Below are 27834 nucleotides of genomic sequence, written 5' to 3' on the forward strand. Positions count from 1 at the left end.
TTTTGTCCAAATAGTGTATTTGTGTAGTCTGCATTTCAGGCAAATTTTAAGGCTTTTTTCTGTATTAAAAATATTAAATGTTGGCAGGTATCAAATCACTTCTAATTTTATTGATATGGAACTACTGTACGCAAAGCACTGTTTCGTTCAGAGTGTGCACAGGACTACAGGAGTGTGTGTGTGTGTAATCGTCTTCTATAGCCTGTACTGGTCAGACTGGTATGATCTGAACTGCAGCTGGGTAGAGGAGGCACTTCGCTGTCAGTGGAGAATTTCACACCTATGTGTAACATATTTTACAACACTGGAAAGGAGTGTGTGTGTGTGTGTGTGTGTGTGTGAACTGTATATAGAGTGATATTGGACAAACTGTTGCATTTTAATACACTGTAGTTAAAATTACACGCACATACACACTGGCAGCCAAAAACAACTGTTCATTTATATGCCCAAAGAAATGACGTTTTCATGGAATAAGTGGATCAGAGGATCATGGCCAGGCAGCTACAGGCCGTCACTCCAGTCAAATAAGCTGTTTTATCACTTTTCAGTCTTCAACTACACCCGGACGCACAAAATAGCAACTATTGTGGGTGGAGAATGAATACAACCTATTCACTCTCCACCCACAACAGTTGCTATTTTGTGCGTCCGGGTGTAGTAATCAAGCTAACATTAGCTAGGTGGCCATTTAGCTGTTTAGCTACAGCAACATAGTCCAGCTTAGCAACGTAGCGCGTTTCCGGATGAGGTTTGGTCAATGTTACGAGATTGGACGTTTGCTAAACAGCTGCTAATAAACTGCTAGCGGAGTGCTAGCTACTAATAGAGCAGAACAATGAGGTAAACCTTAATCATATTAACATTTAAAGAATATTTATTTTGAAAGTTACACTATACGCCCAAATGTTTGTGGACGCCCCTTCTAATGAATGCATATTGCCTATAAAATAGGACTCTTTGAAACAGATAAACCAATAAACCCATTGGTACCATGCCATGGTACTAATGCCAGGCATGGGGGCTAAAAGAGTATAAAGCCAGGGCAGCTGAAAGCCTCCTCCGAACAACAGAGGTGTCCAAATACTTTTGTCCATATAGTGTATGATGAGACTGGACTGACCATACAAAGAAATTAAACCAATTAATAAACAAATAAACACTAGCTGCTATTTGTGGGTGGAGCTTGGCATCTATAGCTCTGGCTAGTCACTAGCACTGACACTATCATTACCCCCATCCGTCAAACAAATCGGGCTCGCATTTGTGTGGGTTTTCCAGCTTTAAAGAAACATCCACATCCAGCAACCAAGGTGCTTCAAACAGTTCTTTGAGTGATGCCATGGAAGAACCACGATTGGTGAAAAAGAACCCTGTTTGTAGTAGAGATTAATATGAAGAATCTTTAAAACCTTACAAACGTGGTCCAAACATGGTTCTTCTGTGGCATTGCTCAAAGTACTATTCATGGCTTCTTTATTTTATTGTTAATAATTACTGCAATATTGAAAATTATATATAGAATGCCGTATTTTGTTTAAACCGAGATCGGTCTTCAGCGGTACCGACTCAACGGTACCCACTCTAATGCCTTTTTAATGTATTGAAGGCGTAGCACGATATGTAGCAATGCTAACAGCAATGCTAGTATCTCGCAGCCCCATCAGAGCAATTCTTTATGACTGCCAGTGTATGAATGGAGACTCAACACACTCATGCACACACACACACCCACACCCACACACACCCTAATCTCTTATTCAGACTCTCAGGACATCTGAGTGCAGCCGGTCAGCTGATGCCGCCTTGCTATTGAGGATAATACTAATGTTCACCAGTGCTTATGAGTTCGAGTACTGCAGAATAGGCAGACAGTTTGAGGTCTTGCTGTATGGTTGGTTGTGTATCTGTGTCTGTGTATGCGTAGCTGTGTATGCGTGCGCACGTGTAAGTGTGTGTGCAGCTGTCAGTGTCTGTTAGTGTATGCTTCAAGGTTATTGAGTTGAGTATAGAGGCACAGCATGGCTGAGGCTTAGATGATGCTCATCAAACAAACACATACACACACACAGATTCACACACACACCTCTTTGAACACAATAAGGCAATCAGATTATACAAACAAATACACTATCTGCTCTCAACTAGACTGTCTACTCTCTCTCTTTTCTCATACTTTCTTTTTATGGTCTCTCTCTCTCACTCTCTCAGGAACACAAAGTGACAGACAAAGCGAGACAGCAAACAGAAAGCTTTTTTCCTCTCACAGAGCGCATCAGGACCTGTGTAAAAATGGCTACAATCAAAAATGAGGCACTTTTTAAAAAAGTTATATATACTTTTCTCAGTAATATTATGTATACTATATATGTATCTCATCTATCCGTAGACTATGTAACATCTGTATTACAATTTTTTTTCTATTTCATAATGAAGGAAAGAAAAAAAGGAATATCATTGGCTCTTGGTTGGCAGTCAGAGTCGCTGTAGTCCTTCCTGATTGGCTGAAGGACGTGTCCATATCGATGTTCATGGGCAGATATGTACCCATAGTCTTTTGGCAAATTCTGTATCGATTGTAACCAAATGAGAAGAAAATCTTACGGTGAGAGTCACATGGGTGAACCTCCACACCTGTAGGACTCACAGATACACACACACACACACACACACACACACATACACACACAGATCAGCAGAGCAGGCATGGATCAGCTTTCGGTTCCTCTTCAGCAAGCTGGGAGATCAACACTCTGAAAAGAGAAAGAAAAGGACAGTTGTTTTAGTGAGCAGTGTGACTTAAAGAACCACCAACAACCAATGCGATCTACAATACATGGGAAAAGTAGACAAAAGTACTGGGACACCTACAGGAGCTTTTATTTTATGTAATGTAGAACTGGTCCCCCATTGGCAGCTATAACAGCTTCCACTGTCCTGGGAAAGCTTTCTATCAAGGTTTTGGAATGTATCTGTTGACAACCTCCCCCAAACTTTATAGTTGGTATGATGCAGTCAGGTAGGTATCGTTCTCCTGGCATTCACCACACCCAGACTCATTCATCAGACTGCCAGAGATGGAAGCATGATCATCACTCCACAGAAACACGTTTCCACTGTGGGTCCAGTGGTTTATGGATGGAATGTTTTCACTTTTCAATAAGACCACTCAATGGTGCAATATCTAACTTGCTGTGACGGCGGCATCCTCTCACAGTACCACGCTGAATTCACTGAGTTCGTTAGACTGACCCATTCTTTCACAAGTGTGTGTAAAGGCAAACTGCATGGCTAGGTGCTTGATTTTATACACCTGTGGCAATGGGGCTGAGTGAAACACCTAAATTCAATGATTATGTCCCAATACTTTTGTCCATATGTATGTGTCAAGTTAACACTTAGTATTTGCACTTATGGCTGGTTATTTCTTGCGTATTTCATTGACATGAGTGAAGACATTTAGCAAATTCTAATATGGAAATTCTTACACTGATTTTAACTAGAGGGGACACTTTATAAGAAGTATGTACCTGTAAAGATTCACATTATGACAGCATAAGGTACTGTGAGAATTACCCCACTGTGGGACTAATAAAGGATTATCTTATCTTAAAAGGTTTTAAGGCACCTGCAAGAATTAGAATGCATACTCCCTATCTGGGCAGTAAGTGTTTATTCAGCAAACCACTGAACCTGACCTTATCTACAGTATCTGGTGAATTTTTCTCAGTGTTTTCATCCATGTTCGGGCTTTGTTGTAGATGGGCGTTGAAGCCTGGGCTTTAAAAAGTGAGCATTTTAGTGTCTGTGTTTTTCAAATAAATAAATAAATAAATAAATCCACTGCTGTGACTTATGGTAAAGGTTGGACAATTGAACTCCTGATGGGTCATTGTGTTGACTGCCTCCTATAAATGTAGCATTAGAGTAACCTAAACCTTGTCAAAAGACAAAAGCCAGACAGCACAGACAACTGCTTTAGTGTAAGACCAAAAACATACTCACCACAAGTATGCTAATACATAAGACAACGCTTTTTTTTGGGTTTAGGGAGGGGAACATACCTAGGCCTTGTGGACGTATAGGTGGGCGGTGATCAGCTGAAGTGTTTGCTAGCAACATTAGCCTCAGAGCTCCAGCGCCCAACCGTTTCTATAAACCAGCCATACTCTTACAAAAGGTGGCAAACAGGGTTATATGGTGTGATGCCAAAGAGGAACCACTTTTGGCTGCCTAAAATAACGAGCTTCACAAACCTTAAAAAAAAACATTGAAGGTTACAGAACCTCCATATAATGTAAAGATCGTGAATCGGTTATGGGTTTTCCCCTAGAACTGTACATCCAATCCAAGAACCATTTAGAACCCTTAATATTTAGGATGACAGGGACACTTCTGTTTTATTCTGTTGACAAATGAGGCAAAGATGGAACCTCTTTGGCAGCATTCCTCCTGTTATGTCTAGTAAGAACAATGTGTTCAGCAGTAAGACGTTCGCAGCAGGGGTCATGGACAGTGCTGGAAGTGTTATGGTATGCTATTAATGTAAGAATGAATGCTGCTGTCCACGATGCTAAGCAGAAGAACCACGGCCCAGAGCACACTAACCAAAATCAGCTCTGGACTGGCTGTACTTAACTGTCTGTAAGGTTTTGCAGTGGAATCCTCAAAGACCTAATGATATAAAAATGCTGTAGCAGGAGCTTAAACACCTGCAGGCATAACAGAATTAACCCTTGCAACTGCAGATGACGCTGGTTGCAGTTGTAAGTCAATGGCGTTCACTGAAAAAAGCAGAAGAGCTCCTTTAAAACTGCGGATAACATATCTTTAATTTATACCACATTTCTATCTGTAAACAAGGGAGGAGATCATTTATTATTATTATGAGTTTTCTTATTATTAATCACATTAAACACATAAAACACATGCACCACTTTGCAACTCCCTAACAACCACCTGCAACACCATAGCAACACCCTATTAATTACCTTAAGAACCACCTATTATTATCCTATATCCTATAATGAAGTAACTACCAAACACACCATTGCAAAAACCTAGCAATCACCAAATACACCCTTGGCAACAAGCTAAAACACCATTGAAACCAACCAGCAAAATCTAGCCTAACTATTATCTGACAACTGCCTAGCAACACCATAGCAACAACCTATCAATACATAATTAATCATTTTAAATACCAAAGCAACCACCTAACAACTGACTCATGAAGCAGAATTTAAATCAATTGTCATTGTGAATCATTGTAAATCAAACATAATTCATTATGTAATTATGTAATCAGTAACGTCGCTGTGTAATTAAATACTTTCTTCAAAAAATAGAAAGCTTCCTCTGTGCTTCCTGGCTCTGTTGCATGGTAGGATAACCTTACATTAGGTGGAGATCCCTTACATTTTAAAAAAGTTTTCACAAGCTGATTTTCAATTCAAAACCATGATCAAGACTACAATCAAGACTATGATCAAGACGGAAAGCTCCGACAGGCTCTGTGTAGATGTTCATAAGCCAGTGTTTGCTATGCGTTTCAGTGTGTGTGCAGTTTTCCCAGAGAGTTCAGTTCTTAGAGATCGCTAATGATGCACTGAATAGCCACTATTATTCACACAGTAGTTGTCACACACATACACACACCCTTGATGTTACGACAAATTACATACCAAAGGAGATAAGACAGCCTCCAAGACTTCACCGTTTTGTCTACAAGATACAAAACACACACAGACACTCACATTCTCAAAGCTAATCACACATATTCACAGAGATACCGAAATACTGAGATTCAGTTTTCAGTTTGTTGTCAGTTTAATTACGGTTTAAAGTAGAGTCTATTTCATAGCTTTTAGAAAATGATTCAGTGAATCATGAAGTCTCTAATCATAGCCGATTGAATTTCTTTACAAAATGATTCAGTGAGTCATAAAATCTCAAATAAAGTCAATTTAATTTATTTAGTTAATAATTCAATGAATCATAAAATGCCCTCTCAAGCACTGTATGCATGTCTAGATTGTTTTGGTTTGTTTGTGTCGCCCGAAGAGGTATGCATATATTACTAAATATTACAACCGACTGTAATTTATATTAAAACAAAAGCATTACAGCTGAATCACAGACTGATGTATCATAACGCATTTTACACCTCTAGTGTTCACACACACACACAGCTGTTTACCAACAGTGGACAGCTGCAGGAAGACCTTCAATAACATAAAGAGGACAGTGCATGAGGAGGAGGACGGCTGATCAAGGTTTGAGGAGTTTCCTCTGCTGTCTGTCCTCTCTCCTCTTTTGGACGTCTCCCTTTCTCTTTCACTCCTGCAGTATAGTTGCCTTTTGCCACAAACTCTCTTTCACACACACACACACACACACACATTTATTGAACAGCTCCCCTGGGATCTCCACAGGTCTGACTGGCACTCTGAGATTTCCTCCAGCAGGAGTCTCAGTCTCTTTCTCTCTCTCTCTCTCTCTCTTGCTCATGCTCTCTTTCTCTCAATGTCTGAGATGTCTGAGTGTCTCTTCTCTCACTGTGTCTTTATCCCTTCATCCCTCGCTCTCTCTGTGCCCTCCCTCTTTCTCTCTCTATGCCTTTTTGTTCCTCTGTTTCTCTCTGTAGTTCTGTCTGCATGCATCCCCTCTTTCTGTCCTTCTGTCTTCCTCTGTAGTTCTGTCTCTCTCTCTCTTTTATCCTCTCTTTGCCCATGTCTGACATGTTTGTTAGAGGCATCAAAGTATTCTATTTCTGTTCCCACACCAGCAGTATTGCTGTGAACAACCCTACACACACAGACACACACACACACACAGACAAAGTGTCCAGACACAGTCAAAGTCAGGGAGAAAAAAACCCCAGAGCAGCCAAGTCTACTCTCTTGGTAAACCCTACAACGATTCAATTCAATCTGTTTTGATTCATTCCCAAATGATTCAGTGCCTCACAATCTGTCCACTTTAACATTTCCTCATGTATTTTACATAATTATTTTTTTAGTCCAAGGAATCCTTTTCATAGCAGAGGGGTTCAGTACCCCAGAAGGAACAGCTACCTTTTACTTTCAGTTCTAACATTACACAGATGCTGCAGTTCAACCTGCACCTTCGGACTGATGCATTTTACACCACTAGCACACAAACACACACACAAGCACACACACACACAGCCAGACTCACACACCCAGGTAGAATATTGCAGAAAAGAATCCACCCTCGCGTCTCTCCCTCCCCTCTCCTCCTCCTCCTCCTCCTCCTCTTCCTCCACCATCCCTCGCTCCTCGCTCTCTCCCTCCATCACAGGAAGCTCTCACAAAATGAATCAAGCTCAACTCTGGAGTTGCTCTCCACCTCCAACCTCCGTCTCCTCATCCCCCTCACCATTTCTTCTTCTCCACTGCTGTTCATTCTGCTCAAGCAGCCCTGACCTTCACTACCAGCACCAGAAATAACAGAGAGAGAGAGCGTGCAAGAGAGAGAGACAGACAGAGAAGGCAGGGGATGAAGCAAGAGAGGAAGCGAGAGATAGGAGAGAAAGAGAAAGGGGGAGAGAGAGAGAAGTGTGGTGTGCTTTAGACGTGTGTCGTGTGTGTGGGACTGAGTGTGGGAAGAGTTCAGTGCAGAGTGGGATCAAGTCTGACAGTCTGAAAGAGTCAACAACTGTGTGTATGTATGTGTGTGTGTGTGTGAGTGTCTGTGTGTCAGATCTGGCCAGACGCCAGGCTTACCTCACCGTACAAGGCGCCACAGACATTCTTTAGAGCGCTGGAGTGAATCCTCTCTCCTCAGAACCAACAACACACACACACACACACCACTTTATACAGTGTCTTTCTTTCCCCATACACTCTCAGTTACCTAAACATTCAGAATTACTGTGGCTTTCCACCGTCTCCTCCTCCGCATGTGTGTGTGTGTGTGTGGACATTTAGCTGCTCTCCAATAGGGAAAAAGTGAGAGGCCAAAACTGATGGGATTGGTATATCTTGTACGTTGTTGTTTTTTTCCTTCTTCCTAAATTGGTCAATCAAATTTACATGCATGAAAAACACAATAAATAACTCATCACAAAAGCCAAAAACAGCCCTTTGAGAAGATGTTAAGTGTGAACGCAATCCAGAGTTACAGTTGCTGTCCCAATTTACTTTCATGCAATAAACAAACTTTTCATGCGTAAACAGAAGCCAAACATTGCAGGAAAATACAGTAGTGTAAGATTACAGCCAGCAAAATGGACCATCTCTGTTTTTACAGTTTGGGTTTTTTTTCCATAGGTGTGAACACAAGCCAGAGTCTAATTGCCACATTTCTAACTGACACGCCAATGTACCTGTGCAAGAGCCAGTACAATTCCCAGGGAAGGTGTTAATAGAAAAGCAAAAACAGCCCTTTGTGGAGATGTTGAGTGTAAGCGCAAGCCAGAGTGGAATTCCTAGTTGATGCACCATTTTACCTGAATGTGACTCAATACAGTTCCCAGGAATTGCATAAACAGAAGACAAGTATTACAGTGGCATGAAAGTTTCTGGTTTTACAGTTTGGGTTTTTTTTTTACAGGTGTGAATGCAAGCCAGAGACCAATTCCCAGTTGATGCACCAATTTACCTGAGCGAGATCCAGTCCAATTCCCAGGGAAGGTGTTAATACAAGGCAATGCTTGACTGGGAATTTTTAGTGTCACAAGATAACAGCCAGAGGAGTCCAATTCCCAATTCCCAGTTGACGCACAAAATCACCTGTGCAAGGCACAGTACAATTCCCAGCGAAGGCATTAGTAGAAGTCAATATCTTACTTGGAAATATAGTGGCATGAGATCACTGCCAAACATTTTTGTTTTTACAGTTTTGGAGTTTTTTATAGGTGTGAACAAAAGCCAGAGTGTAATCTCAATTGACGTACCAATTTACCTGCATGAAACCCAGTACAGTTCCCAGGGAAGGTGTTAATCGAGACTAATACTTGACCAAAACAGAAAATACAGCGACCTAAATATACAAACCTGCAACACTGAATGTTTGTGTTTTCTGTTGTAAGTTAAAAAAAAGTGCTTATTTAGATTCTAATTGGGGGAGTGTGTTTGGTACGTGATTCAGGAAAAGGCAACCATTCGGCCGTTCGTGCTGACATCGTCACATCCTATTTACCTTAAATGCCAAGTATAGTTTTGAGTTTGACTATGAGACTACAGAGAAACGCCTCACAAAGACAGAAATACAAGCACGTGTGTGTGCCTGTCTGTGTGCGTGTGTACGTGTATGGCTCATTACCAGCAGACAGATCAATTGGCAGTGCCCTCTGTCCACCCACTTAAGTTAACGATAATCTCTCTGCAGACAAGCCTAGCTTTTTTCAGGACACCCCCGCACACGCATACACACACTCACACACATTCACATTCAAAGAAAATGCATGAAAATGTATGTTTGAACAACTGGGAGAAACTGGTTACCTGAAAAGCTATGATGACATTAAGAGACAGTGGGACAGAGAAGAGGGAGAGTGAGGGAAAGAGGAGGAAGAGAAAAGGAGAGAGAGAGACAGCGATAGACGTCCTCATTGGTATCACTAAGGAAACCAAACGGATGAGGCTTCCTTTGACGTCCGACGAATCAAAAGTCCAAAAATACGCCTCAAGCCTCAAGTCTCGTCCACAAGAGTCCTTCAGCACTAACCTCGCTGTGAGAATGCAAGCAGAAACACTTCACACTGTAACACTCTGAAGGTCAGGGCCGGATCTCAGGCTGATGTTACTGGCATAAACACACAGAGGGAAAATATTCCAGAACATATTTAGGAGAAAAACACACCATGTAAGCGTTATCATTAAATGCAAAGGGAAGATCGTAAAGCTACAGTGTCTCGTCTTTGTCAAACGACTCATCATAGCTTAGGTCTCAAACTGTGGGACAGCAGCCATCGTCAGGTGGGACGGGCTCAATTGGTTGATCTTCTGCTGTTGACAATGACATTGATTTAGCTGCTCTGGACGACTATCATTGTAACAGGCTTTGAAAGATACTTCTAGTTCAGAATGGGCCAAAACGCATCTACTAGAGCTGGGAACTCAACTGATCTAAGCCAAGTGTGTTTAGGCAGGGATGTCACCATACTGTGCTGGACCAAAGCCTCTATTATTTTTAAGGCAAGGCTATCAGGCAATAAACAGAACCATTAAAAGTAGCAGTAAAGTACTGAATCGATCAGCCATATTGATAAGAGGAGCAATAATAATAATAATAATAAAGTTCTATATACCAGTGGAGTAATCAAGGTCCTATATTGGCCCCACACTCATACTTATATTGAATTTTGTGAATTGCTACTTAGCATCATTGACATGATAATGAAAATCCCTGGCATATATTTATGGGAATGAAGGTGCTAGCCTAGCCTAAACCACAGGCTAAAGCTGGGTTGACGCTATAGCCTAAAAGGCCCCTTTCTATTTAAGGCAAAGCTGGCAGGCAATAATACAACGCAACAGCACATACCAATACTAAGCCATGTTCTATTACTATGTTCTATGTCCAAATGTCTGTGGACACCCCTTCTAATGAATGCATTCAGCTACTTTAATTTGCACCCATTGCTGACACAGATGTGCAAATGCACACACACATCTAGTCTAATCCCTGTAAAGAAGTACTGCCACTAGAATAGGACTCTTTGGAGCAGCTAAACATGAACCTATTGCCACCATGCCTAAGTCTTTTTCCTGCAGTTACAAACGTCCTCTGTTTCTGTACTGGTTTTATCATGCTCTTGCCGACCTCACACTGATGGTCTGAAGTCGGTCTTTGACAGATGTCTTGCCTCTCTAGGATGGTCAAGGTGGACATACCCTGTGGTGGTCAACTGGTTAAGCTGGTTAGACCAGCCCGGTCAAGCCCTCGTCTATACTGGTCAAGCTGACTGACCAACTAGTGGTTGGTCAGTCAGCCAGTGAGTTACCACAACATGTCAGAGACTGGGGTTTGATTCCCTCTCTGGGTGACTATGCTGCGCTACACCAATAAGACTTCTTGGGCAAGACTCCTAACACTACATTGGCCCACCTCTGTAATACGAGTTACCTTGTAAGTCGCTCTGGATAAGAGCGTCAGCTAAATACTATTAATGTAATGTAAATATAACTTTGTACACTCGCAAACTCAAATGAAAACCTAATCTATGCTGGTCAACCATCAAAAGAATCAACTTTCTGTATAATTCATTGGTTCAGGTATAAACAAACATTCAGAGTTGGTATATAATGGCATGTAATGATATATAATGGGAAAACCGACTCAGTGAACCTATATATAGTTTTTATATGTATGTTGCTAATAATAAAAACTAAGGATGTTCCGATCCTATCCAGTGGATCCGGATTTGGGCCAGTATATTTGAAAGAGTCTTTGTTTTAACCACAGTATTCAGAACACTGGTGTCCTCAAGGCACCATTAACAGACATTATTCTCAGCCAGCAGCAGTAGGAACATTCTCAGAGGGTAAAATAGTTTTTGTTCTGTGGAGTGTTAAAACAAAAGTGGACCTTTTCGGGCCTATTGATTAGCAGTATATCTGGAAGAGGAAGAATGAAGCATACACTAAAAAAAACTCGGCGGTGGCTCAGTAATGCTCTAGGGCTGCTTTGCTTCCTCTGGCACTGGAAACCTGCGGGCAAGATGGATTGATTCAGGTATCAGGAAATCCTAGGAGAAAACATCATGCTTTCTGTGAGGAAGCTGAAGCTTGGGCATCATTGGACCTTCCTCCAAGTCATCTGACTTGAACCTCAGAAAAGCTTTGGTGGGATTTGAAGAAGGTGACTGCAGTAGCAAACCCATGAATATTAGTGAACTGGAGGCCACTTCTCATTATAAATATATAAGAATAAGATTCATTAGGGCCGCTGCCAGAATCTGGTGTCTGGCTATGCATCACGTTTGCAGCAGGTCATGGCAGCAAAAGGTTGCTCTACTAAATACTGAAGACACTTGTGGTAAAGGGGTTGAACAATTCTGTGACTGCAGTAATCGTCTACATCACAGTCGCCTGTTAGCTGTTGTATCTGGAAGTGGGTATACACTAGGCCTGTGCCTGGTGATGTTACCTGCCTAGTAGATGCAGTAATAGCCCCCAGTGACAGTAAAAACTGATATGAAAAAATTTATACAAACGAATAGAAAATGTATATAAAATCAAAATGACAGTATATTTTAGGACATCCTCAGAATGCAGCATATATGTTGTTATATTTGCCATATTTATCATAGTTATATATTCATATTCCATGTATTAATATTTATTGCTCATTTGTATAGCATTCTGTTTTGCACAATGCTCAGATTTGTACTTCTGGCAGATGCTAATTGCATCTTACTGGGTATAGAGCAGTGTCAATAAAGCTAAATCTGTCTATCTATCAGAGGTCTATCTATACTGCTGTGTTCAAATCTTTCGTTGCAAAACGGTACTTATCCATTAAATATGCCAATATCATAATCAGCAAGGTCCTTGGGTTACAGCCTGAAGACAAAGTCCTTCCAAATACAGCTAAGCATGAACATAATGATGCCGGCTGCACCATAAACCAAGAAACAAAGCGCCACAATCTGCCCAACCAAGCAGCTTATGAAGGGAGAGCAAAGGTTACAGCTTCAGCAGCAGTAAACAAAAACACAAACAAGCGAAAATAAAAACAAGGTGGGAAACCTGTAGACTTAAGACGTTTGCTTGGGTTTCTTAATCCACATTTATTCCTGCAGTTATACAAGGTAACAACCCACATACATTCACATTCTCTTTCTCTCACTCACACACACACACAGACACACACACACACACAGAGATAGTCACTTGCTAACTTGCTAACGTAAACTTGTATACACTCATGCTGGGGCTCAGATTCTCCCACTCACACACACACCCACACACACCCACACACAACCACCCACACATTAATGATTGTGTGATACGAAGCACAATACTGGTCCAGTATAATGGAGAGCAGTGTTCTCTGGGCTACTGATGGCCGGGCTTGATTACAGGTTCCCTGACCCAAAGCAACCTGGCTGTCTAGACAGCTCATGGCTGGGCCCACCCCCTTTTTTTCCTCCCGCCTCCTTATACTGGCACAGGGGGTCCGGCAGAGGTGTACTCAGTATGACGTGATATACTCACGATGTACTCACAGCAAAATGCGACATGGCTACCACTGCTATTGTGAAGAAACAGAAAAACTATTACACTGAAGAACCCCAATTCTGCACAGCTACCCGACTTCTACTAATTTGTGTAGGTATTATTATGGGAGATATACAGCATTCATGGGATCCTATGAACCTAGGACCTAACCATTGCGTGGTTGCGTACAGGGCCCCTATGAACTCTAAACCTTGTGCCTTATATGCACAGGATCCCACTGTACATTCCCAGGCCACTATATTCACATGTTCCTATGGTCCTATATACACAGGGTCTTATGTTCCAACAGCATTCTATTCACATGGTTCTGTTTTCTAGTGCCCTGTATTTGCAAGGTCATGTGTTCCCAAGGACATGGGAACCCTATGTTCCTTGGGCTCAATATATATTTAGAGTCCTTTGTTCTGTGAGACATATAGTCACATGATACTATGTTCCCAGGGTCCTATATTCATATATTACTATATTTCGAAGGCCTTATATTAACAGGGTCCTGTATTCCGAGACCTCTTTAATCACATGGTCCTATGTTCCGAGATCCCTTTATTTGCATGGTACTATGCTCCAAAGGCCTTATATTAATAGGGTCTTATATTTCAAGATCCCTAAATTCACGGGGTCCTATGTTCCGAGATCCCTAAATTCACACGGTACTGAACCATGAACATAGCTAGGCTAGTTCTTGCTAAAAGCCAGTGACACTGAGATTCCTATTTTCACATGGTACTATGCTCCGAGGGCCTTATATTAACAGGGTCTTGCATTCCGAGATCCTTTTATTTACATGGTACTGTGCTCCCTCACCATGACCATAGCTAGGCTAGTTCTTGCTATAAGCCAGTGACACTATACCTACTTCAGATTAAACTACACCATAGGCACTGCATTTCTGAGATGCTTCATTCTCAATGACATCTAACCTTGTTGGCTCAGTCTCTGTCTGTGTCTAGTGGTCTTCATCCACTGAACCACAGACTCCTCAGTATCTACATTCCTTTTCTCCACTTCATGTCGCTATCTGCCCTCCTGTCTCCTGGCTGGTTTTCTGCTGCTATCATCCTACTCATTGTATTTTGTGTCCATGCATTCCTTTCTCTCTTCTTCTAGCACAACCTACCCTTTATTTTCTCTTGCATTCAAAATATGGGTCAGTGTACACTATAGCAGCTCATAATGTGTAGCTTATGTTAGTACTGTAATTGTACAGATACATCATTCCACGTGGTGCTCTGCTCACAGAGTCTGGTACATACATTTAGAATCTGCATATACTCATAAAAATGCGTAATAGCTATTACTGCTATTGTGAAGAAACTATACAGAGGAATCTATGGACTTAGTGTCTTACATGCTTAAGATCCTACTGTGTGTTCCTAGGGTCCGATATTCACAGGGTTACTCGTGGTGTTCTGCTCATAGAGTCTGCTACATACAATATAGCTGAAGACTGTGCTAACCCTAACCTAAACCACGGGCTAAAGCTGGGTCTACACTGCAGCTTAGAGATTAGGCCTGGGATCGTTCAAGGTTTTTAAATATATCAATACCAATACCGAAACATCATCTTCAATACATATTATTTAACAATATTTGCTAACTAAAGAACGACAGAAGTCTTCAAATGCGTGGAAAATAATCATTTTTTTACATGCTGGGCGATCTAATATGCTACATTAATACCACATTATTGTACCAGATGAGACTTCTGCAAGCAGATATCATACCTGTATAACAATCCATCTATAAAATACAGCATATACTATAGGACATCCTCAGGCCACAGTTTCAGGACTGGAGAAAAACACAAGTAAAATTCTTGTACCTTTCGTGTATTTCAAACAGCCTCAGGCAAAAATGACTTCAGAAAAGGAGCTGACCATTAATATTTATAATTATTCACCAGTTTTTTATTCACTATTCCCGTTTGACCCGGCTGCAGTTACATTTTCCTGCCAGCGCAGCAGTTAAGGTAGCCTTGTCGTTCTGTGCCGATTGTGAACATCATCGGTTACGGGACACGGATTGCCAGGGCCGGCCCAAGCCTTTATGGGGCTCTAAGCAGATTGTCATTAGGGGCCCCCCATATCACCACCTCAGCACCAGATACTTCATCATTTCATAGGGAGAGAGATATTGTGCAATATGCTGAAGAGCCCGGGCCTTTATCAACCACCCAAAGCATATCAGCATTTGCAGCAGTCAACAGCAGAAATTGGTAATTGGTAATTGGTAGTATTGGTGTGCCAACTATGAAAATAAATTAATATAAAAATAGCTTTTACCTGTGTAATACCGTTTAGTTTTATCATTCAATATAATTTTTTAAATATGTATTTTTTATTATGATATCTTGGGGGCCCCCTAGTGGCATTGGGTCGAGTATGCCTTGCGCCGGCTCTGCGGATCGGGTAGCGACAGTGCCGAGTCCACAGTGGTGGTGTTGCTGTGCTCACCTGCCAAATCGGCCTCCCTACTCCTCGCTAACTAGCATGCTAACGCTAGCACTGAGTTAGCATGTTAAGCCACCATAGATATGGCAGCAAGTGTGTGAGCTTTTTGGGCTTAACCTAACATCTTATTTACAGCTTTATCTGGCTGACCAGCTAAACGTAAGCAAATCTACCCTGGACCACCCCCCTGCCTAACAGGACACGACTGTTACATTCAAAAGCCTAAGTAGCGATAGCTCTAGCATTCCATGATCATCTGTGGGCAGCTCGCAACAAAACAGCACAAAATAGTCAAATGTTTTTAGCGCTTGTGCAATCAGCCTATGCTAACCTATGCTAGCCTATGATCACTTTCAAGTTAAAAATAGAAGAATTGCTCAGGGCCGTTTCAAACAAGGCACCCGATCTTCTAAATAACCACAACTTATACTGAACTGTATAGCTATTACGTTCTTTTATATGACAAAGGTTTAAGCTTCAGCTGACACACTAGAGACCATCTAACATACCGTGAAGAAAAGATGTGCTTTTATAATTTTATTATTATTATTTTTTTAATCATTCTTTATTTTTAGTCGTAGTAGAGCTGGGCAATATAACAATATTTTACCGTATCGTGATAAATTTTATCGTCAGTGGATATCGGCAGTGCTTAAAGAGTACTGATTATCCACACTTTTCATTACAAAGAGTGTAATCAGTCTTATTCAGTTTAATGGAGTGAAGCATATTTGGAGTAAATATCACGGTACTCAGTATTGGAGATTGGATTACAGTTTTTAAAAATGTTACACTGTCTACATGATGAAATATCGTCATAAATATAGTAAATATCATTAAAAAAAATAAGTGATATACATTTTTTCCATATTGCCCAGCTCTAAGTAATAGTATTAGTAGTACTTTATCACTAATGGCCCTGCAAGCAGTTATGAAACAAATGAAAACAATAATAGCAACACTTTTAGCTTTTTGTAATCAGAGTCTTCCCTAACAACCGTTTCTGTGAGACTGGAAGATCTATCTCACAGCGTTCTCGATGCATTATGTTTACACACACTCTCGTAACCCCATGCCAAGCTGATACAAGATCCTTTCACAAATTGATGAGCTGAGCAGCCCAACCATAAACACGACAAAGTTACCACTGGAATGAATACATTCTTCAAACAGACGTGATTACTCCAAGAATCAAACACACCAAGTATGTAAGCGAGCCAGAAGAGTTTCTGCCTCAGGTGAAACCAAAAACATGCAGATGTAAAGCTGACACTAAGCCTAGATCACTTCTTCGCAACCATCATATTTACGTCGATTTCTCATTGTTTGTGTATGTCAGGGGTAAAGTTTCATTCGGTTTGGACTGCGCAAGAACTCAAGAACTGTCCTGTGGCAGCCTGAGATTTCGTTTACAAAGTTTGTGTTCAGTTGGCAACACTGCCACGACTTCATGGTGCCACTAGCAATATAGTCTGACTAGGAAAAACTCTATGTACAGGTAGTTAGTGCAAGTATGTCTCGGTATGACTTGCAAAGTGTCCTCGTTGGACATGGACAGACATGGTCCAGAGTGAGGCCTAAAACCTCCATCTTGCATGTGGAATAATGGGATTCTAGTCAGTGAGGGAGGGGGGTCTCAAGTAGGATGTTGCTTAGGCCCTTAAAAACCGAGAACAGCTTTACCCAAGAGAAGAACTAGTATGCTCCTTCATTCAGCAGTCCATCCAAAGTGTGAAGAACTTAATAATTATGAGTTAATAATGAAATAAATAGTTATGTTGCCCTACGTCTGTTTCGGATTTGGTGTTCTGCAAGATCTTACTCAGGATTTAAGGTTAGTCCATTGACAGCTTAGATTAACTGTGTTCACACCAGCCTTTGTTAAACCCTGGGCTGAGCTCCAATGTTTGTACCTTGAAGCATTCGGCTAAACACATTCCACAAATTCACAAAGATTATAATTTACAGATTATAAATTGCCTTAGTTACCTAATCTGACCCCAGTGTTTGCACAGGCGGTTTTAGCTCTGTGTTTTGCTAATGCCTTGGGACCTTTGCAAATCCAGGGCCTTCAGTGCAAGTCCAGGTGAGCTCCAAAGAGTGGTGTTAGAGGACCTGGTTACAGTCTGCAAGCATCAGAGACACTGATATAGTGAGAGAGACAGCTACCACTAGCCTACTTCATTTTAGCCAGATAATTAGAAAAGCACAAACCCATTAACCTGACCAGGCTACACTAATGTCCTGATCTGGTGTTCATGTTGTAATTGATAAAAATGTGCAGCAATGGTGAGAATTCTACCATGGTCACTCTGTTAGCCAGTTGATACCTTACAGTAGACATCAACATCTAAGCTCATAAATGCCACAGGTTTGCTGAGTACCTCACTTATCAGTGTATTAAAATGGCAACCAGTGTAAGTGAGCAAATACAACTACAGTCTGAATATATTCATCAGATTTAATTGAGGTAAGTAGCATACAGGATCTAGTACATTGCAGCTAGGTTTGCACAGGCAGGAGAAACAGTGGAGCAGGATAATGCTGTGTTTACATGTTTGGTTTTTAAAAAGCATCATTCTGCATCCACTGGTACACAACTGATGGTGGAAGACAACTGTGTAAATGGTGCCATGGTGGTGATGCTAAAGAGTGCAGAGATGCTGAAGACCTACAGAGTCTCCTCGCATACTTAAGGTGGAGAAAAAGATCCAATTTTAAGGAGAAGCGTGGAGCATTAGAAGGTCTGCAGTGTGGAAGTATTTTAGTGATGTCACGGGTGGTGGGAGTCAAAAAGCAAAAAGGCAGACTGAGTGGCAGTGTTAGCGTTCAGTGTAAATGGGAAATTCACATCCCTTTCCTATTATGTCTATATATATGCCTATATGTCTACCCTTCTTATAGTCTAGATTTTTTATTATAATTATTTTATTTGTTCATAATTGCAACTGTCAACAATTGTAACTGGGATCTTGAGATCTCAATTTCGTTCCACCCCTTGTACCACATGTGATGCGAACGACAATAAAGACTCCTTGAATCCTTGAATCTTTGAAAGAGCTGTTGTGCGACTGAGTGTACAAACAGATTTAGCAAGAATCCACAGCTATCTCTGAAAGCTCAAGAAGAGAAAAACGAATGGATTGCTGTTCAAGTAGGAGGAAAAGCAAGCAAACCTGGATAAAGCACTCTACTAAACGTGCTGGAAAAAAGTGGAAAAAACTTGACTAAGACCATTCGCTCGACTTTATGCTCTCAGGTATGAGGTTTTATCCTATTAACATGTGTGATTTGAGCCTCTGTTAGCTAAATGTTTCTGGCCACACATCACAGTCCATGGACCATTGGTTCTTTAGTACATTTACATTTACATTTATGGCATCTAGCTGAAGTTGACTTATCCAGAGTGACTTACAAGGTTACTTGTATTACAGAGGCAGGCCAATGTAGTGTTAGGAGTCTTGCCCAAGGACTCTTATTAGTTTAGCGCAGTAAATCGAACCCTCCATCTCCCACATGGTGTAATAGCTCACTGGCAGATAGTGGTGTTATCTGTTGCGCCACACCTGTAATTTGGAAGGATCGCTGTGGAGTCCAGTTTGCCTTTAACTTGAGCAGATAATCACTTGATTAATTCCCGGCATGGCCGCTTGCCCTAATAAACACAGCCGCGTTACATCCACTTTTTGCCATTTCCGCCCATGTTACCACGTAATGAAATAAACTCCCACCATATCTTTACTCTTGTAATGTTCATTTTAAAGACGTAGGCCACCAAATATGTCAAAGTTGAAAGGATTCTTAACCCCTTTAACACCACAGAACCTCTGGCGAGTACAAACTTCAATCCCTCACTTCTATAAATTAGTTTCACAATAGTTACTGATTTATTTAAAATAGTTCTTAATGGTGGCTATATATAGATAATAAGCCACATGTCACATCTGAATAGTATGTCTACAGTCTTTTGTGGTTCTTGTATACCGTTTTCTTCTTTCGACTTCCAGGAGCATTTATTTAGATACTTTCATTAACCTCCTTAAGCTGCAAAGACCTGAAAACTCTCTGCATAACTTAGTTAATTATAGTCAATATCAGCAATTCACAGTAACTGGATAATAAGCCTAAAGATGAACAATGAACTAATAAATCCCTTTTTAATCCTGTTTAAACTGTGCTTACCATACCTAAATTGGTCATTCTCAGTAGATACTTAATAGGATAGTAGTTACTGAATGATCCATCTTGAGCATAATAAATGTAAAATATTAACTAAAACAATGTCAATTTACTTCAGTATTCATTAGCAATTTACCTTATGCCTGAAAACATGACAACCTTACATATTGTATTATTTTTACTGGCATTGGAGAACTGTCAGATATCTGGGAGGCATGGCTTCCCGGTGGGGTGGGCTGGGCCTCTCCAACCTCCCTGCAGAGCTACAGTCCTGCTCTGAAGTGAAAGGAGGATGCTCAATAGAAAATGAAGACAGAAAGAAAGGAGACCAATCGAAAGAAAGGTGCAAGAGATAAACATAGGGAGAGGGAGGGAAAGAAGACAGCGAGAGTAGAGACAGAGAGAGAGACAGGGAGAAAGAGAGAGAACACTAAAGCAATAATCAGGCCCATTTTCAGCAGGAGAGAGCCTAAATGGCCATAATTATCCACAATCACCATGTGCGTTAAATATATGCGTGCAGCTATAAGTCTGCGCTGAGGAATCCCTTAGTAGCACATAAAACACTCCGTCCTAGCCTCATACACAGACACACGGCGGCTTTACGGCTTCAGCTGCCTTAACGCCCACTCACAAGCATTATATTTTACACACACACACACACACACCAATGCATGCAAACGCTCTTACACTTGCTTAATTATCTATAATCACAGAGCACAAGTTAAATAAGATACATGGCCACACGACGGAATCCCTTACAAACACACACCCATGTTCACCCCTTTCTCCTCCACAGCGCACACTCTCGTTCATTCAAATACACACACACACACGCACACACATGCTGTGGTTAGCACTACTATCTGGGAGCTGTCATGCCTGCACTCCTCTTACACATCGTCTCCTTGCATTAATGGGACCAGACACAGAGCACTCCAGATGCAGAACTAGGCCATTTACTACTACTATACTAGAAGGAGAAAGAGGAAAACACACCAGTACCCACCACGAAGCATATATATTTTATGCATATTAATAGCAATATATTAAAGTACAAATTTAGATTTTGTCCAATTATGCACCAACATAAATCTGGTGTATGAGATAATGTATAGTATAATTCACAAAATTTCGGTTTAGCTGTCTTGCTGAGGTATATAAAAAAGGTAAATTCTACAAAGATTTCTAATACTGTATTTTGGGACAGTGACACATATAGTATATTACATTAAACATACTTTATTTAATGTAATATCACTTTTACTTAGTGTCCTGGGGTAATTCTCCCATTCACAGAAGCTTCTTAGTGATTTGCCTGTGTCTTTCTCCCTCCTCCCCTGAGAAAATTACAGGCAGGTTTTCCACTGAACTCAGCCAGGGGGGCTCATGTGAGAGTAGAGGCTAATACACATTGGGAAAATGATGACTAGATTATGGCCAACAAAGTGGAAATCTGTGATTTAGTTTGGTGAGTGTGCTACTGTACAGTGAGGTTTTCAGATATAATTCTACTGGTAATCTTTTATATGAGATAATGAATCTTACTGTTGCAGTGCAGAATAATTCTTTACATACCTTTGCTGTCCTTCCTGCTGTTCTGGTGAACTCTTAGTTCCTCTGACTTGAAGAAGTCGATGCTGGCATAGGTGTTGATTTTTGAGTTGGTATTTCCCCCGACTGCTGTTCCAGCCAACCCAACCGCTGACACTCCTCCCAGGACAGAGAAGTGCGATCCAGAAGATCCATCCAGGCCGAGCTGAGGGCTCTCCTTACTGGCCAAATCAAGATCAATGTAGTTCAGACCTTGCTCCAGAGACGAGGGCACCACCTGGGTCATGGCTACATCGGCCACCCCAGGAGCAGCACATTGTGGAGAGTTTGGCTGTCCGGTAGCCCAGAGGGAACTATCTAGGCCTTGGCGTCGAGATGGATTGGTCTGAGAGCTTTCAGGGAAAATGGAGGAGGAGGAAGAGGGAGAGAGAGGGAGAGGTGGAGGTGCCTTAAAAGTGTCAGATCGGTGCCTTCGCCTCGATGACGATTCTGCTCTGACCAGCCGAGCACTTTGATCTGGCCTGGGGAAAGCCTTGGGTGAGGGGAACTCCATGCTTTGTTCCCGCTCTACAGAGACAGACTCGGATGTTTGGCTAGGTTTAGGGCAACGCGCAGGGTCGTCTGCTGCAGCCAATCCAAATGCCATTTCTGTGTAGTCTGTAAAAGTAGCAGCAGCCATGTCTCCAGATGCCAAGGTAATCTTTCCACTCTTTCTGTGTCCCATGTCGGCTTCCTGTCCCACTTGAGGAGCCCTGGTGACCTTCTCTCTGGCCTTTGGGGCTACAGCTGGAGCTGGGTTGAAAGACAGAGGCGTGCAGGACAGAGGAGATGGCGAGTTGCCTAAATCCATATTAACATACTCAGAGGATGTGGACATGGTGGTGGAGAGGGGTGCTGAAAAGCTGCGGGGTAGACTGGTACTCCCAACTTGGCATGGAGCTGGTCTGTATATGACCTTTGGATGTCCCTGCACCACAGAGCTCCCCTGATCTACTGCTGTTACCCCTCTGTTGCAACTTCCCTGTTCACCCTGATAAATAATGCTAACATATTCACCAGAGCTCTGGGGCACTGTGGGCTGCAAGGTCTCCCTGACTCTAGGCAGGGTGTTGGCTTTGGACATGTCCACAAAGAGGCTGAAAGGCCTGCCTTTCCGTTGCTGTGGATGACCCTGTTTCTGGACCCCTGGCCCTCGTCTCTGCTGGTGATAGTGGTGAGCTGAGTCTTTGGGGTGAGCACTTCCAACCCTGTGTCCTGTGCTCAACCTGGTGGTCTTCCCTACTACTCCAGCGGGCAAGGACAACGGTTTGTCCTCCAAGCTCTCAGTGCTTGCTGAACTGGAGGAGAAAGACGAGGAGGACAGGGACAAGTGTCCACCTCCGTTTGGGGCAACAGAAGAGTCACCTCCACTGGGGTACCCGCTGTGCTTTACTCTTCGTCCAACACCACTGTCAGTCCTACAAACTCCCTCAGGCTTCCTCCCCTCACCCAGATCATCCTCAAAACGAGTGGAGAGGGTGGTGTGTTTGTAGGAACGTGGCAGGGAGAAGTAGGAGTAGACTGTCTTGGGCTGCAGTGGGTGCTGTTCGGGATGTGATGGGGGAGTGCTGCAGGCTGATCTGGCACTGATGGGCGACATGTTCATGTAGTCACTTCCCGCTCGACTCTCCATGCTGCTTCTGCTCCCCCACAAGCACCCGCTCATACCATGGAGATCAGGTGAACAGCTGCTGTTAGGGGACATGATCATGTAGCCCTCAGAGACAGGAAGCCGAATGTGCTGTGGTGGCGAAACACTGCTGTTTGGTGTCATGGCCATGTACTCATCCCCGGTCTTTGATTCTGCTTCAGACACTGCAAGAGACAGACTTGCAGGGGGAGCAGTAACTCCTGGCAACATGGACATGTAGCCACTGTCAATCGATGCGTCCTCTGGAACCTCCCTTGTATTGACTCCTTTATCTGCTGAGTTTTCCAGCTGCCCACATGACGTTGTCGCCGAGCTTCCTGAGCCTCGCCGAGAGGTGAACGACTCCCTACTGGCACTGCGGGACATCACAGCATAATCTTCATATTCCTCCTCTTCCTCCTCCCTGCGGCGAGGCACTAGGCGCTCATGAGCAGAAGAAGGTGGAAGGGAGGCACGCTTGCTGAGTAACCTGCGTTCAGCTTCACATTCTCTGCTAGAGGAGCGACGGAGAACCCTGCGTCCATGTGACCGCTTGTGTGAGCTGTTCCGATGCCCCACTAAGATGCAGCCAGCAGAGGCATCCACTAAGGCAGCAGGGAGTCCTGCAGCCAAAAGAGAGTGTTCACCAGGGCTGGAGCCATACTCATCAGAGGAGCCATAGTCACTGGGTGAGCCTGACATGGATATCCTCTGTGGGATCCGAGCATAGGTGCAGATGGGAACCGTTCCCATTGGAGCCCCGCCCAGTCCACATTCCGAGCCATGGCCAGAGCTGGAGGAGAGACTGGGGGCTGGGGAGGGTGCAGGGTTGGGTGTATATCGTGCCAGACTGAGGGTGATTTTGGCCGGGGTGGGCGCGCGTGTGGGTTTGGGTCGCAGGGTAGGGGTGGTAGAACAAGAGGAGCCATTAAGGCTTGGACTAGTGCTGAGCGCAGTCATTCTGCCACTGCCGTCTTCTGTCCGAGCCCCGATACTGGCAGTGCGTGACCTAGAGAAGCCGTGGCGTGGCGTAGGGGATGTGTTGGTGCTGTGTGGCACTCCGGGGGTCTCTGTCCTAGCCCGTCTGGAAAAACCAACCTGTGAAGGTGGCAGGTTTGGGTGGTGCCTTCGGGATGGTACACTGATAGGATTTGAAGCCGTGCCACCTCCGCAGGATGCACCCGCTGCCTGGGTCTTGCTCCGTTGTCGGAACTCTTCACTCAAGGCCTTCATGGCCTCTAGTAGAGTCTCATGCATGTTCTGTGCTACTACAGAATCCTCCACCTGCATCCAAAACTCTCCAGGTCCCGTCATGGCTGAGCGGCCCACCTCGATGAAGAAAAAGTTCTCTGAATGACCACATCGTCGTACGTTCATCAGCTGGAGCACAACAGCAGCTACATCCGAGTTGAGCTTAACAAAATTGACTGTCTTATCAGTAAGGCAGAGCCGGTAGATGCCGATCAGGTTCCTTGCCTGGCCCAGGCCCTTGGGCCAAAGCTTTACTTGCCAAACTTCCTTAAACGCAGGGCCAGGGGAGAGAAGTCCGCATTCCCCTCCACTACCGTAGTCTTCAGGTGTCTTACCTACAGTGACAACAGATACAAAAAGAAGACTGAAACTAATTCTTTGGTAGCAGTCTGAGATGAACCTGCTCAGAAGGCCTGGAGCCATTAGAAAATACCCAGTATATACACATATGACTGCACATTTCAACTGTAGCATGTTTCAAAGAGTTTGCCATTCTGTAAATGCAGCAATCTAGGAGGCATGTGTTTCCAGTAATTTCACCCTACTGGCGCTGCAAGAAAACACATGGTCACTTTGGCTAATTGCACTAAAATGTCACAAGATATACAGCAAACCAGGACTAACAAGCAAAAGTGTCACATTTTTTGCATTGGCTGGACTAACGGAAGCAAACGTACATAAACACAGCGTTAATAACATAACCACAGGCCAGTGGTTTTCAACCTGTGGGCCATGACCCTTCAGCAGGCTGTAATGATAGTGGTTATTTTTTAATTATTATTTGTATTAAATGAAATACCTAAAGATAAGATGATGATATTTCAGACAATATTGACACAGCTAGCTACACAAATATGTATCCACACATAACATGGACCTCACAATCTGATCTCCACATAGAGGGTGTCTTTTCCTACTAACACGTGGACCCTCCTCTGCTCATGCCATAACCAACAAGCTGATTGGCTTTGTTCATAAACCGATGGCCTGTCGAACATTACGAGAACTCTCAGAACATTACGAGAACTCGCTGCACTTCATACTTTGACAGGTCTACGGCTCTGTGCGTACACAAAAGGTGAGCATTGTATGTATCAGCGGTTATGTTGGACTGTGTACAGTGCTCAAGTCCCTAACGAACCTTTACTTCTCTTTACGTCTGCACTGGTGTTTTAGAATTGTGACCTTTGTACAGCAGTAACTACGACTTTTTTAAAGTACTTAATACTTTAATTTCGGTATGAAATTCAGGGCTTCTATAATGTATTTTATTTCTTGCATAAAATCAATTGAACACGAGAGGGAGTGTGTAATCTCCAATAACATCACAGAGGTAATTCGGTTGCAGGACGCATTAGAGCCACATTTATTGTTATGTGTTACATCTGTTTTCAAAAATTGGGTGGGCAGAGAAGTGTAAAAGGTTGGGAACCCAGTGTGTTTATTGGCTTGGTGTTTATATTCACATTAAGTTCCTGTACGATCAAGATGGCATTTTTAAAACCATAACAAGATTTTTTAGTGGCACAGTGATGACCTTTAGGTGAAAGCTTAGGACGTCTACCCATACATTTGACTGCGTTCAGGCAAACTGAGTGTCCGAAAAGCAACTCCAAAAACAACATTTGTTTTTAATTATTATATTTAAATATGAAAAGTACATAAAACGCACTGGCTGTAATATGAACTGAATAGTGCATAGATGGGCTTTCTTTCAGAATTCACTAACGCCCGTTTTTATATCTTTGTACGTTTACCAAGGAGTTAAAAGTTGCAGCAATATACAGAGATTAATTTATCATTATAACATGCCGTTATAAAGTGGGCTTATATATTGTGTTTAATGTTTTTTTTTATTTCAATTTTCCTGTTTACACCTTAACACGTTTTGGAATGAGCCTCTTCAACATACAGATCAAAGCACAGCATGAATTAATGATTCAGATAAACAGCTTTAATGTCTTTGAAGCATTTTAATGGATTCTGGTTGTGGGGAATGCCTTGATTACATGGTGAATGAGGGAAAAACACCGAGTGCGCATAGTAGACTCGGAGTCAGCAGTGTGATAAGGGCGTTTACGGACAACCAGCCAGTGCGAGGTCTGGTCCTGAGCGGCCGATCGTACACAAGGACACGGCTATAGCTGCTTATGGCCCCCGTCCCAACGATCTGATGCCCTCGTTCAACCCGACCATCGACTCATCAACGATCATGCTGGGGTGCGGGGAGGGGTGAGGGGACCACGGCAACCAAAACACGAGGGATGTTGGGGCTAACGCAAACACACACATACACACACACACACACTAGCGATGCGGACGCCCTCCCCGCCAGCGGTGCTCGAGCACAGAAATGTAGGTTACGCTCACAAGGCGCACCGATGTGTTATGGGGTGGTAAAAACAATAACAGACGGGCGTGCGCGCAATCGCTACTGCTGCTGCTGCTGCTACTGCTGCTGCAGCCTCCGCTGCACAATGCGCCACCCCTCTCCCTCCACTACACTTCACTACTCCACACACACCGTAGTAATTCCCGTCTGCCGAGGACGGCACCAAAACAGTGCCATTTTTACGCACCGACAACGCGAACGAGAATGGGCCAGTGGTGCGTCCATTTCATGCACATCTTTCGTGCATGCAGTTGCAAGCTACACAGTGTGCGTGTGTGTTTGTGTGCATACATGCAGGCCCATGCACGAGCTGTGTGGCCCAGCATAGCATGCAATGTGACGACCATGCATGTAGCAGAGCAAATGAAGCTGAGCTGTGCATCTTGTTTTCGAATTGGCCGTTCCACCTTAAATGATGCAGCAGTTCCATTCTGAAGCCTGCAGGCGCCAGCGTGTAGCTGCTGCATCCTTTTAAGGTGGAATGGCAGGCGACTGCAAAACAGCACGGCTTACTTCTGCATTGGAGGTCCAGCATGGCCTGGTACCACTCCTCCTGAACCTGCTCGGTGTCTGCGGCCACGGCGAAGCTCTCGCCGCGCGTGTACAGCACGATCATGTGCTTGTTCTTGGAGTCGGCGCGCTTGTTGATGTTGAAGCACGCCTCCAGGTGCACGACCTTCTTGGGCATGGGCGACTTGCTGCGGAATTTCTTCTCGTTCTCGTAGTACTCGAGGCGCGCGGGGCCGTGCTCCGAGGCGGCCCGCAGTACGAAGAAGCGCCGGTGCATGGACTTCTGCTTGCGGAGGTAGCCGATTTTGCGCACGTCCTCGTAGCTCGGAGGCTCGGGCGCCGCTGGCGTCTCCATCGCGCCTTTTTTTTTGTTGTTGTTGTTTTTTTGCTTGGTTTTTGCTGCTTTCTATCGCGTTAACAATCCACATCCACGGCGGTCAGGGCGCGCATCGTGTCTCCGTCCTCCATCATCGTGCACTTGCGTGCAAGCTCCCCACAACCACCACCACTATCAACACCGCCGCCCCCCCCCCTCCCCGTGCCGTTCCCACCGTCCCGTCCGAAGTACGCACGAAACGCACGCGGACGGACGGACGGGCGTACGTGTGCACGCGCTTA

At 43.4% G+C, this 27834-nt stretch overlaps 1 protein-coding gene across 1 annotated transcript; it reads right to left on the minus strand.

Moving 5' to 3' along the window:
• Positions 1–618: 618 nt before the first annotated feature.
• On the minus strand, positions 619–27733 carry LOC140550274 (insulin receptor substrate 1-B). Its single transcript, XM_072674173.1, has 3 exons — positions 27220–27733; positions 21419–24649; positions 619–2753 (listed from the first exon to the last, which is right to left on the minus strand). Exons 1-3 carry the CDS (start codon positions 27569–27571, stop codon positions 2746–2748), a joined length of 3591 nt encoding a protein of 1196 aa, XP_072530274.1. The 5' UTR covers positions 27572–27733; the 3' UTR covers positions 619–2745.
• Positions 27734–27834: the final 101 nt, after the last annotated feature.

Source organism: Salminus brasiliensis, chromosome 1 (genome assembly GCF_030463535.1).
Source record: "Salminus brasiliensis chromosome 1, fSalBra1.hap2, whole genome shotgun sequence".
Lineage (NCBI taxonomy): Eukaryota > Metazoa > Chordata > Actinopteri > Characiformes > Bryconidae > Salminus > Salminus brasiliensis.

What these genes read in the sequence shown, in the direction of transcription:
- LOC140550274 (XM_072674173.1), bottom strand. Translation starts at nt 27,571, where the DNA reads ATGGAGACGCCAGCGGCGCCCGAGCCTCCGAGCTACGAGGACGTGCGC. An exon ending in GCTGGACCTCCAATGCAGAA is followed by an intron (nt 24,650 to 27,219) that starts GTAAGCCGTGCT and finishes TTGTCACTGTAG; the next exon opens with GTAAGACACCTGAAGACTAC.